The 12,360-nt window shown below is 60.1% G+C and overlaps 1 protein-coding gene across 1 annotated transcript in view; it reads left to right on the plus strand.

Moving 5' to 3' along the window:
- The window catches only part of LRP1 (LDL receptor related protein 1), a 49,456-nt gene that overhangs the window by 7,503 nt on the left and 29,593 nt on the right, over positions 1-12,360 (plus strand). Inside the window, exons 7-24 of the mRNA XM_038752247.1 lie at positions 943-1,105; positions 1,491-1,713; positions 1,845-2,034; positions 2,479-2,622; positions 2,936-3,172; positions 3,322-3,502; positions 3,599-3,821; positions 4,028-4,217; positions 4,304-4,429; positions 4,549-4,689; positions 4,964-5,089; positions 5,275-5,391; positions 5,518-5,598; positions 7,881-8,048; positions 8,174-8,356; positions 10,722-10,922; positions 11,341-11,586; positions 12,011-12,208. Coding sequence (XP_038608175.1) covers positions 943-1,105; positions 1,491-1,713; positions 1,845-2,034; positions 2,479-2,622; positions 2,936-3,172; positions 3,322-3,502; positions 3,599-3,821; positions 4,028-4,217; positions 4,304-4,429; positions 4,549-4,689; positions 4,964-5,089; positions 5,275-5,391; positions 5,518-5,598; positions 7,881-8,048; positions 8,174-8,356; positions 10,722-10,922; positions 11,341-11,586; positions 12,011-12,208 — 3,138 coding nt within the window. The remainder of the gene's footprint in view (positions 1-942; positions 1,106-1,490; positions 1,714-1,844; positions 2,035-2,478; positions 2,623-2,935; positions 3,173-3,321; positions 3,503-3,598; positions 3,822-4,027; positions 4,218-4,303; positions 4,430-4,548; positions 4,690-4,963; positions 5,090-5,274; positions 5,392-5,517; positions 5,599-7,880; positions 8,049-8,173; positions 8,357-10,721; positions 10,923-11,340; positions 11,587-12,010; positions 12,209-12,360) is intronic.

The raw sequence follows: 12,360 nt of genomic DNA on the forward strand, positions 1-12,360 counted from the left end.
GGCGGGGATTGTATGTGTGTGTGTGTGTGTGTGTGTGTGTGTGTGTGAGAGAGAGGGAGAGAGAGAGAGCATGCACGCATGAACATGTGTGTATGCGTGCCCTCTGACCCACAAGTACATTTGGGAAGGTGGGGGCTGGGGGGAGGGCATGCATTGTGCTCAGAGCACTTGCCCCGCCCAGATCAGTGTGGGCAGAGTCCAAGCTGTGGGGGAGAGGGGGTGGGGGCTGGGGGAGGAGGAGGAGGGGAGGCTGGGGCAGCCACTGCTGGGTTCACCAGTTCCTCTAGCCTGGGCCCAGTGCCGAGAGGGAGGGAGAGAGAGAGAGAGAGAAAGACTGGGTCATCCCCAGCTCCCCCTCTCTTTCCTTCCCTTCCATGGCGCCCCCCCCACCCCCCCCCCGCCTATTTTCAAGGGGGGAAGCGAAACTCATTGCAACATCAAGGGCCCCCCTCATGACCCCTCCCCAGGGCCAGCTGAGCTGTTGTGGGGGGGTGGCGGGCGGTCAGGGAGAGAGCGCATAATAGTGTCCAGCTGCTCAGACACTTGGGAGCTGGAGGGTGGGGGGGCGCACAGAGAGAGCCGGAGGATCCAGGCAATTGAACCTTCCCCACTGAGTCCCCCCTCTCCACCCTCCAAGTCCGCACTTCAGAGATTCAGAAGTGCCGGTGGGAGCTGAGACCCCCTCCTCCCCCCACCCCCTCCCCACCGCCATCCTTTCAGTCTGAGGGTTGTGGGGGCTCGAGTTGGAGTTATGGCAGGAGGGAAGATGGTCAGTCCCTCTCTAGGGCTCTCCACGTCCTCTCCCTGGCCTTCCTGTTCTGCTCCCTCACGGGCCACCACCAGGGAACCAGGCTATGCCCCCTGTTCAGGGCACTGCCGTGGAGCTCTAGGAGTGTCAGGCAGGGGGGGAGCCTGGGGTCTTGATCCCTGATGTGCCCCCAGATGTGGAGCAGATGGCCATCGACTGGCTGACCGGCAACTTCTACTTTGTGGATGACGTGGACGATCGGATCTTCGTATGCGGCCACGATGGGGAGGCCTGTGTGACGCTGCTGGACCTGGAGCTCTACAACCCCAAGGGCATCGCCCTGGACCCTACCATGGGGTGAGCCGACCCCCAGGGCATCGCCCTGGACCCCACCATGGGGGAGCCTTCCTGACCCCAAGGGCATTGTTCTGGACTCCACCATGGGGTGAGGCCCCCACCCCCCCCGACACTTGGGGCACCATCGCCCTGAACCCCACCAGGGGTGACCAACCCCCCCAGGCCCCAGGGCATCACCCCGGATCCCATCATGGCGGGAGGATGATGGGAGTTGAGGGGTCACAGCCCTGGAGCTAGGGTTGGGAGTGGGGAAGACAGAAATTGAGAACCAGGAGTCCGGGGCTGGGGGAAAGGGAGGGGAGAGGGGCCTGCCTAGGCCAGGGGAAAGGTATTCATGGGGAGGGCTGACCACCGCCGGGGGGTTGGGGGGCTGCTTGCCGCACAGGAAGGTGTTCTTCACGGACTACGGCCAGATCCCCAAGGTGGAGCGCTGCGACATGGACGGCCAGAACCGCACCAAGCTGGTCGACAGCAAGATCGTGTTTCCGCACGGCGTCACCCTGGATCTGGTCAGCCGCCTCGTCTACTGGGCCGACGCCTACCTGGACTACATCGAGGTGGTGGACTACGACGGCCGTGGCCGGCGTACGGTCATCCAGGGCGTCCTGGTGAGGGCCTGGCATGGGTCGGGGGGATGGGTGAGGGGAAGAGGGGGGCCGTCCCCATGGAGCTTGGGCCGGGGAGCGGGCGGGGGGGGACCACGGGGATCTGGATCGCCGGCCATATGCCCCCCTCCCAGATCGAGCACTTGTACGGACTCACGGTGTTTGAGAACTACCTGTACGCCACCAACTCGGACAACGCCAACGCGCAGCAGAAGACCAGCGTGATCCGCGTCAACCGCTTCAACAGCACCGACTACCAGGTGCTAACACGTGTGGACAAAGGCGGGGCCCTGCACGTCTACCACCAGCGGCGCCAGCCGCGAGGTCAGTGTCCACATCACTCCCCCTTCTCCCTCCGTGACCCACTTGTCCCCCAGGTTCCCCGGGCCCCACCCCGCTCCCCGTCCTGCTCTCTGGGGCCTGGGAGTCTGCGAACCTGGGTTCTAATCCCAGCTCTGCTGCTGTCCTGCTGGGTGACCTTAGGCAGGTCATTTCAGTCTTCTGTGCCTCAGTTTCCTCATCTGTAAAATGGGAATTAAATGCCAGTTCTCCCTCCCATTTAAATTGTGAACCCCATGTGGGAAGGGGACTGGGTCCGACCCGATTCTATTGTATCTACCGCAGGGCTTAGTACAGTGCTTTGTGCAGAGTAAGCACCTAACAAATAATAATAGTGATGGCATTTATTAAGTACTTACTACATGCAAAGCACTGTTCTAAGCGCTGGCGCCATAGTCATCATCATCATCACGATGGTCGTCCCTACAGTGCGGAGCCACGCTTGTGAACCGGACCAGTTTGGGAAAGCCGGCGGCTGCTCAGACATCTGCCTCCTGGCCAACAGCCACAAGACCCGTACTTGCCGCTGCCGCTCTGGCTTCAGCCTGGGCAGTGATGGAAAATCCTGCAAGAGTGAGCCTACGGATGGGGATGAGGGTGGGGCCAGGGCCGGGGCCCGGTGTCATTGACCTTCTCCTAATGTATCATGGGAGGTGCGGTCTGTCCACTGCCCCGGCGCGTCCTGGTAGGCATGGCCCATCCACTGCCCCGGTCCATCCTGGGAGGCGCGGTCCATTCACTGCCCCGATGCACCTTCGGAGGCACGGTCACACCACTGGCCTGCGGCCTCCTGGGGGGCCTAGCCTGTCCATTTCCCCAGTGCATCCTGCGGGGAGCATTCACTCCCCAGACCGTCATCCTGACCCTGAGGCCGTGTGTCCCTCAGAGCCGGAGCACGAGCTGTTCCTGGTGTACGGGAAGGGCCGGCCGGGCATCATCCGGGGCATGGACATGGGCGCCAAGGTGCCCGACGAGCACATGATCCCTATCGAGAACCTGATGAACCCCCGAGCCCTGGACTTCCATGCCGAGTCCGGCTTCATCTACTTCGCCGACACCACCAGCTACCTCATTGGCCGCCAGAAGATCGATGGCACCGAGCGCGAGACCATCCTCAAGGACGGTGAGGGTGGGCGTGGCAGGGACGGCGGTGACGTGGGCACGATGCGGGGGGACACCGAGGGTCAAGATGTGGAGGACCAGGGGCGGGTTAAGGTGGGCCTCGGAGGGACCGGGGGTGGTGACGCCGGGGACTGGGGGGGCCGCCCACAGGCATTCACAACGTGGAGGGTCTGGCCGTGGACTGGATGGGCGACAACCTGTACTGGACGGATGACGGGCCCAAGAAGACCATCAGCGTCGCCCGGCTGGAGAAGGCCGCTCAGACTCGCAAGACCCTCATCGAGGGCAGGATGACACACCCCCGTGCCATCGTGGTCGACCCCCTCAACGGGTGAGCGCCGGGGGGTGGGGGTGCTAGGGGGACCGGCGGTCCGGCTGGTCCGGGGGAGGGTGGCAGCAGTGATGAGCCCCGGGGCCTGTCCAACAGGTGGATGTACTGGACCGACTGGGAGGAAGACCCCAAGGACAGTAAGCGTGGGCGGCTGGAACGGGCCTGGATGGACGGCTCCCACCGTGATGTCTTCGTCACCTCCAAGACCGTGCTCTGGCCCAACGGACTCAGCCTGGACCTCCCGGCCCAGCGGCTCTACTGGGTGGACGCTTTCTACGACCGCATCGAGACCGTGTTCCTCAACGGGACCGAGCGCAGGGTAGGCTGGGATTGGGGCTGGGGCCTGACCTTGCCAGTAAACTGACCCCACCCCTACCCCGGGCAGGTCGACCATTCTGCCCGGTGCCCGTGACCCCACTCCAGGCACGGGCACACTGACCTTCCCCCACCTCCACTACGGGCACACTGACCGACCACCCCCTCCCCTGCCCCGGGCACTCTGCCCCCGGCTGCGCCCCTCTGCAGACGGTGTATGAGGGTCAGGAGCTGAACCACGCCTTTGGCCTCTGCCACTATGGAAATTACCTGTTCTGGACGGAGTACCGCAGTGGCAACATCTACCGCCTGGAGCAGCCTGGCAAGACCGTGACCCTGCTGAGGGCCGAGCGGCCGCCTGTCTTTGAAATCCGCATGTACGATGCCCAGCAGCAGCAAGGTAGGTGGGGCCGGGGCCAGGGTGGGCAGGGTTGGGTGGGCCCCATGGGGCCGATGAGATAACTCCTCCCCCTCCCCCCCGGGCAGTGGGCACCAACCGCTGCCGCGTGAACAACGGGGGCTGCAGTAGCCTGTGCCTGGCCACGCCGGGCGGCCGTCAGTGTGCCTGCGCTGAGGACCAGGTGCTGGACGACGACGGGGTCACCTGCCTCGGTACGGAGACGGGGCCCAGGGCCTGGGGGAGTGTCTGGTTGGGGCCTGGGGCCTGCAGGCCCCCGGCTGACTCGCCCATCCTGTCCCATGCTGTGCCGTGCCCCGTGTGCCCCCCACAGCCAACCCGTCATACGTGCCCCCGCCCCAGTGTCAGCCCGGAGAGTTTGCCTGCAGCAATAGTCGCTGTGTCCAGGAGCGCTGGAAATGTGACGGTGATAATGACTGCCTGGACAATAGCGATGAGGCCCCGGCTCTCTGCCGTAAGTCTCAGACCCCCGACCCCCAGAACTCAGCCCTCCTGGAGGGGAGGGACCTGGTACCCTCTGTCCTTTTCCCATACCTTCCCTCCCCTCTTCCTTCCCCCTTCTTTTCCCTTCCCTTCTCCTCTTCCTCCCCTCCCCCTCCTCCCCCTCCCCTCATCCTCCCCTCCCCTCTCCTCATCCTCTTCTCATTCCTGCCTCCTGTCCACCCTCCTCTTTCTGACCCCTCCATCTGAGTTCCCCTGCTGTAACTTGCCTGCCTGCCCTCCCTCAGACCAGCACACCTGCCCCTCTGATCGCTTCAAATGTGGAAACAATCGCTGTATCCCAAACCGCTGGCTTTGTGATGGAGACAACGACTGCGGCAGCAACGAGGACGAGTCCAACGCCACCTGCTCCGGTGCCTGGCCAGGGTGGACCTCGGGTGGCAGGGGTGGAACCTGGGCGGCGGGGGCAGACTTCATGTGGCGGGCAGACCTCGGACGTCAGCGGGGACCCTGGGCTGTGGGAGCAGACCTTGGGCGGCGTTGCGGGCTCCGGGCGGTGGGACGTGACTGGGAATTCTGCCCCCTCCTGTTACCCCAGCCCGCACCTGCCCCCCCAACCAGTTTTCCTGCGTCAGTGGGCGCTGCATCCCGGTGTCCTGGACCTGCGATCTGGACGATGACTGCGGGGACCGTTCAGATGAATCGGCGTCCTGCGGTGAGCGGCTGAGGGCGCGGATGGGGGAGGGTGGAGGAGAGCAGGTGGGGGCGGAGGACGTGGAGGGGCCGTGGTCCCCTCCTCCCCCGCTCATCATGCTCCCCTCCCGCATGCTGTGCTCCTCAGCATATCCCACCTGCTTCCCGCTGACCCAGTTCACCTGCAGCAATGGGCGCTGTATCAACATCAATTGGCGTTGTGACAATGGTGAGTCCCTGCCCCCCTCTCTTCCACCCTCCATAGATGCCCTCCCCTGCTCCCACCCTCTGCCACCCCTCACCCCTTCAACCCGTTTGGGAGCTGGCAGCTGGACAGCGTGCAGGTGTGTGATGTTGTGACTTCGTAGTGGTTTGTCCCCAGGGGTGCCTAAGGGTGTCCTGTTGTGCATTGCTTCTCTCCTGGGTCAGTGTGAGGTGGTGGGGGCCTTTCCACACTGTAGGGGTGTTGTCGTGAGGTACAGCTGTTGTGGATGTGTGTAACAGCCTCCCTGTGACAAGAGTAGCATTGAGGTGGTATGCATGTCCAAAATGATTCCTCAGCTTCCCACTCAAAATCCTGTCTTCCCTGTCTTTCCTATCACTGTAGACAACACCACCATTATCTGTCTCACAAGCTTGTATACTTGGCATTATCCTAGACTCATCTCATTCATTCAACCCATATATTCAATGTCACCAAACCCTGTTGGTTCAACCTTCATAACAGTGCTAAAATCTGCCCATTCCTCTCCATTCAAACTGCTACCACATTAATCCAAGCACTTACCCTATCCCTCCGTGATTACCGTATCAACCTCCTTGCTGACCTCCCTGCCTCCTGTCTCTCACCACTCCAGTCCGTGCTGCCTGGATCATTTTTCTACAAAGCTGTGCAATCCATGTTTCCCACCACTCCTCAAGACCCTCCAGTGGTTCCCCATCCACCTCCGCATCAAACAGAAACTCCTTACCATCAGCTTTAAATCACTCAATCAGCTCGCCCCCTCCTATTTTACCTTGCCAATTTCGTACTACAACCCAGCCCGCATGCTCCGCTCCTCCGCCAACCTTTTCACTGTATCTGAGCTCCTCTATCTTGCTGCCGACCCCCGGTCCACCTCCCTCTGGCCCAGAACTCCCTCCTCTTTCACCTCCGACAGACCGCCACCCTCCCCACCCCTAAAGCCCCGTTAAAATCACACCTCCAAGACACCTTCCCCGACTAAGGCCTCATCTCCCCTACTCCCCCTCCCTTATGCATTGCCTGTGCCCTTGGATCCATCCCTTTTAAGCACTTGATATTCACCTTATCTTCAGCCCCAAAGCACTTCTAGCCATATCTACAATTTATTTTACTTGCTGTCTCCCCTTCCAGACTGTAAGCTCCTTCTGGGCAGGGAACATGCCTACCAACTCTGTTGTATTCTTTTAAGGGCTTAGGACACAGTAAGCGCTCAATCAATCAATGGTATGTATTGAGCGCTTACTATGTGCAGAGCACGGTACTGAGTGCTTGGGAGAGTCAATCAGCCAGTCATATTTTTTTGAGTGCTTACTTGTGCAAAGCACTGTACTAAGCACTTGGGAGTGGACAATGCACCGGAATTAGCATAGCCATTCCCTGGCCACCGCGAGCTAGATAGGGAGACAGACGTTAATAGAGATAAATAAGTAATTTATAATACATGATCTCAAGGTATGTACATACATACAGTGAGTGCCCTGATAGATGGATTGCATGACGGTGTGCCTGGGTTTCTGTGTTTCAGAGAAGGATTGTGGGGACGGCTCGGACGAAAAACACTGTCCAGAGCCTGTGGCTGGTTAGTGCATAGATCAGTATGTGCACCATGACCTCCCCTCCCCCTCCCCCTAACCCTCCCCGGCCACCCTGGGGCCCCCAGGACCCCTGGCTTCCAGGACAGGGGCCCAGCTCGACTGGGGCCCAGTGCCCAGGGAGGAGGAGGGCTCCGCCTTCCAGCCGAACAGTGGGAAAGACTGGGAAGAAGTGGAGATGGGAATGAGAGAGAGACACAGAGTGGGAGACACTAGGGCCCTGCCCTGGGGAAGGGTCAAGACAGGTGGCCAAGCCCTTTCAGGAGCCAGGATAGGGGCAGGGACAGGCAGCGGTGAATGGCAGCAAGCAGCAAATTTATCCTGTACCAGGCTGGTTCCGACACTCCCACCCCCTTCTTCCCGTCTGTGACCAGGGACTTCCTGGCAGGTCCCTCTCCCACTGGCCAGCCCTGAGGGGAACCTTCTCTCTTTTGGGATGAGAGCTGGGGGAGGGGTACAGTCTGTGATAGTGTGCCCCCACCCCCCACCCCCCACCATCCCCAAGCAGGTCCATGGTGCAAGGTGTGATCTATGCAGTTTCTGTGACTTTTGTTTGTTGTTTTCTTGCTGTCATGTTGGGGTGGGGGTGGGGGCGGGAGCGGCGCAGGGGCTGAGAGGTTGGGGGGGTGGCCCCGCCCGGCTGACCGTCACCCTAACCCCCGCTTCCCTGCCCAGATAACGACTGCGGCGACAACAGCGATGAAGCGGGCTGCAGCCACGTCTGCTCCAGCTCGCAGTTCCGCTGCAACAGTGGCCGCTGCATCCCAGAGCACTGGACCTGCGACGGGGATAACGACTGCGGCGACTACAGCGACGAGACGCATGCCAACTGCACCAACCAAGGTGGGGCCCCGGAGGGTGATGGGTGGGGTGGGGGGGGCCCCAGGCAGTCTGAAGGGGCGGAGGGTCCCGTCTTCCCTCACGAGCTTGAGTCCGTTCTCCCCCCCGGTCCTCCCTCCCCCCCGCAGCCACGCGGCCCCCTGGTGGGTGCCACACAGACGAGTTCCAGTGCCACCTAGACCTGTTGTGCATCCCCCTGCGCTGGCGCTGTGACGGCGACACCGACTGCATGGACTCCAGTGACGAGAAGAGCTGCGATGGCGTCACCCACGTCTGTGACCCCAACGTCAAATTCGGCTGCAGGGACTCAGGTAAGGCCCCCCTGGCCCTCTCGCCCGCCGGCTCGCCCGCCCGTCCACCTCTCACAGGCTGTGGCCTCCCAACTTCTGACCTGTGAGCCCTGTCCCGCTCCAGGGCCTCCGGCTGCAGGGACCCCAACTCCCCCAGATCGATCGATCATTCAGTTGATCCGTCTATCCTAAGCACTGAGGAGCGCCTGCTGTGAGCCCAGCGCTGGGGAGAGTACATTCCAGTTGCTAGGCACGATCCCTGGCTTCAAGGAGCTTATAGGCCAGAAGGGGAGACAGACATTGGAATGCCTTCAAGCCCAAACTCTCCCCCCATCTGCTTTAAGGTCCTCCATCAGTCAATCAGTCAGTTAATCAATCCATTGAAGTTATTGATCGCTTACTATGTGCAGAGCACTGGACTAAGCACATGGGAGAGTACAGCCCAACAGGGTTGACAGACAAGTTCCCTGCCCAGAGTAGAGGATCGGTTACTCCTCCTCATTCCTCTCTCATTCCACTCCAGCTCATCTGCTTGGCCCCTCTCGAGCAAGCCGAATCACGGTACCTCATTCTCACCCCTTCCTCTTTCAGCCCCTTACTCACATCCTTCCTCCTTCCTGGAACTCTCTCCCCCTTCACACCCGACAGACCATCGCTCTTCCCATCTGCAAAACCCTGTTAAAATCATATCTCCTCCAGGAAGTCGTCCTTGGCTAATCTCTCATCTCCCCTCCCTATTTCCCCCTCTACCGCCACTTCAGCACTTCTCCTACACACAAGCACTTCAGTTAGCTGCCGTCCTTCCCCCTTAAATTTCTGGGCCTATCTCCTCAGCTGCACTGTGAGCTCCTTGAGAGCGCGGATCATGTTTACTAATTCTGTCGCACTCTCCGACGTGTTCAGTGCAGCGCTTCACGGGCAGTAGGGGCTCGGTGTTATTGGTCGATGGAAGTTACAGATGGGAGGAGGAGGAAGTGAAGGAAGTAGAATGTATAAGCAGTAGGCACAAAAGCACTATGGGAAGTAAGTGATGGTATTTATTGAGCGCTTACTCTGTGCAATCAATCAATCGTATTTATTGAGTGCTTACTGTGTGCAGAGCACTGTACTAAGCGCTTGGGAAGTACAAGTTGGCAATATATAGATACTAAGCACTTGGGAGACTATGATACAACTGAGTTGATAGGTACGTTCCCTGCTCACAAGGAGCTTACGGTCTAGAAGAAGAGGCAGACATTGATATAAATGAAAAGAGGTATTATAATTATAATAATAATGGTATTTGTTAAGCGCTTATTATATGCCAAGCACTGTTCTAAGCACTGGGGTTGATACAAGGTAATTAGGTTGTCCCACATGGGGCTCACAGTCTTAAACCGCATTTTACAGATGAAGTAACTGAGGCACAGAGAAGTTAAGTGACTTGCCCAAAGTCACACTGCTGATAAGTGGCAGAGGCGGGATTAGAATCCATGACCTCTGACTCTCAAGCCCTTGCTCTTTTCACGAAGCCACGCTGCTTCTCTGCTTTTCTATACGTACACGTAAGAGTAGTAATAATAATTATGGTATTTGTTAAGCGCTTACTATGTGCCAGACACTGTACTAAGTGCTGGGGTGGATACAAGCAATTCGGGTTGGTCCCAGGTGGGGCTCACAGTCTTAATCCCCATTTCACAGATGAGGTAATTGAGGCACAGAGAAGTTCATTCATTCATTCAGTTGTATTTATTGGGCTCTTACTGTGTGCAGAGCACTGTACTAAGCGCTTGGAAAGTGCAATACAGCAATGAAGAGAGATAGTCCCTGCCCACAACGGGTTTACAATCTAGAGTCTTACTGTCTGAAGTAACTTGCCCAAGATCACACAGCGGACATGCGGTCGAGGCAGGATTAGAAGCAGCGTGGCTCGATGGAAAGAGCACGGGCTTTGGAGTCAGAGGTCATGGATTCAAACCCTGGCTCCACCAATTGTCAGCTGTGTGACTTTGGGCAAGTCACTTAACTTCTCTGTGCCTCAGTTACCTCATCTGCAAAATGGGGATTGAGACTGTGAGCCCCCCGTGGGACAACCTGATTACCTTGTAACCTCCCCAGCACTTAGAACAGCGCTTTGCACATAGTAAGTGCTTAATAAATGCCATCATTATTATTAGAACCTACGACCTTCTGATTCCCAGTCCCTGCTCTATCCACTACGCCACGTGTAGGGCTGAGGGAAGGGTGAATAAAGGGTGCAAATCCGAGTGCACTCAGGTGGGAGGGTGGGGGGGTTGCGTAACTAGCGCGAGTGAAGGAGTGTGGAGGTGGTAGCATTCAGTGGGGAGGGCACGCACATATACACATGGGCCGCTCTCCCCCTCCTCCTCTCCCCCGCCCCCGCCAGCTCGCTGCATCAGCAAGGCCTGGGTGTGCGACGGAGACAGCGACTGTGAGGACAACTCGGATGAGGAGAACTGCGAGGCCGCCTCCTGCAGACCGCCGTCCCACGCCTGTGCCAACAGCAGCGCTGTCTGCCTGCCCCCAGAGAAGCTCTGTGACGGCACCGATGACTGTGCGGACGGGAGTGACGAGGGCGAGCTGTGCGGTGAGTGTGGGCCCGCGGTGGCCCCTGGGGGTGAGGTCCGAGGAATGGGGGCCGGGGCAGGAGGCACTAGGGGTTGTGGTGCCGGGGATGCCCTTGGGATCCCAGAGGGGAGTGTCCTCGTGGTGGGGAGTTTTGGGAGAGAGAGGGGTGTGTGTGCATGCTTGCGTGCGCGCGTGTTGGGTCCAGACGGTGAGGATCTGTGGTGGAGGGGTTGGGGGAGGCTATGCGGGGCTGTGCAGTCAAGGGAGACCTGGGGTGGGAGTCGCGCAGGGATGGGGGCAGTAGGGAAGGCAAAGAGTCATACAGCAGTGGAGGGTGAAAAGGGGGACTGTGGGGTCCCCCACTCCTCGACCTCTCTGTGACCCTGACCTTCAATCCTCTCCCCCCCACCCCACCAACCCCCGACCACCACCACCAGACCAGTGTTCTCTGAACAGCAGCGGTTGCAGCCACAACTGCACCGTGGCACCGGGCGAGGGCATCGTGTGCTCGTGCCCACTGGGCATGGAGCTGGCGCCCGACAACCGCACGTGCCGCATCCAGAGCTACTGCGCGCGGCACCTCAAGTGCAGCCAGAAGTGCGAGCAGAACAAGTTCAGTGTCAAGTGCTCCTGCTACGAGGGCTGGGCGCTGGAGGCCGACGGGGAGAGCTGCCGCAGCCTCGGTACGGGAAGGGGCGGAGAGGGGCGCGACCCCAGGACCCACAGAGCTACCGTACCTTCCCCTCCCCTGCCGACCTTTCACCCCTCTGACTGCCCCCGACCATATCCACCCAACCGCTCCTTCCCCCCTGATTTCCCCTTCCTCGCCCTCCACTGACCTCCCTCCTGACCTTCTCTCCCCTTACTCCCACTGACCGCGCTCCTGACCATCTCTCCCCTTGCCCCCCGACCATCTGCTTCCTCACCCCGCTGGCTATCTACTCCCTCCCCTCCACTGACCACCCCTCCTTGCCTCCACCAAACCACCTCCCCTGCTCTCCTGCTCACCATCCACGCCCTCGTTCCTGAGGACTGTCCCGCACCCCTCCTGGCCCCGTACCCCCCTCGCCCTGGCTAACCCCATCCTGTGGCGGACCCCCGGCCCAGATCCCTTCCGACCGTTCATCATCTTCTCGAACCGACACGAGATCCGCCGCATCGACCTGCACAAGGGCGACTACAGCGTCCTGGTCCCCGGGCTCCGCAACACCATCGCGCTGGACTTCCACCTGCGGCACAGCAGCCTCTACTGGACCGACGTGGTGGAGGACAAGATCTACCGCGGGAAGCTGCTGGACAACGGAGGTGGGAGCCGGATCGGGTCGGGTCTGGTCGGGGGGCCGATCGATCGATCGATCGGGACCTTTACAGCCTGCCCACCGCGTGCAGCCTCGGTGGGGAACAAGGACGGGGCCGGGTGGAGGGCACGGCCGTGAGCCAGCGGACACGGTGTCGCC

Source organism: Tachyglossus aculeatus, chromosome 10 (assembly GCF_015852505.1).
Source record: "Tachyglossus aculeatus isolate mTacAcu1 chromosome 10, mTacAcu1.pri, whole genome shotgun sequence".
In the NCBI taxonomy this organism is placed as follows: Eukaryota; Metazoa; Chordata; class Mammalia; order Monotremata; family Tachyglossidae; genus Tachyglossus; species Tachyglossus aculeatus.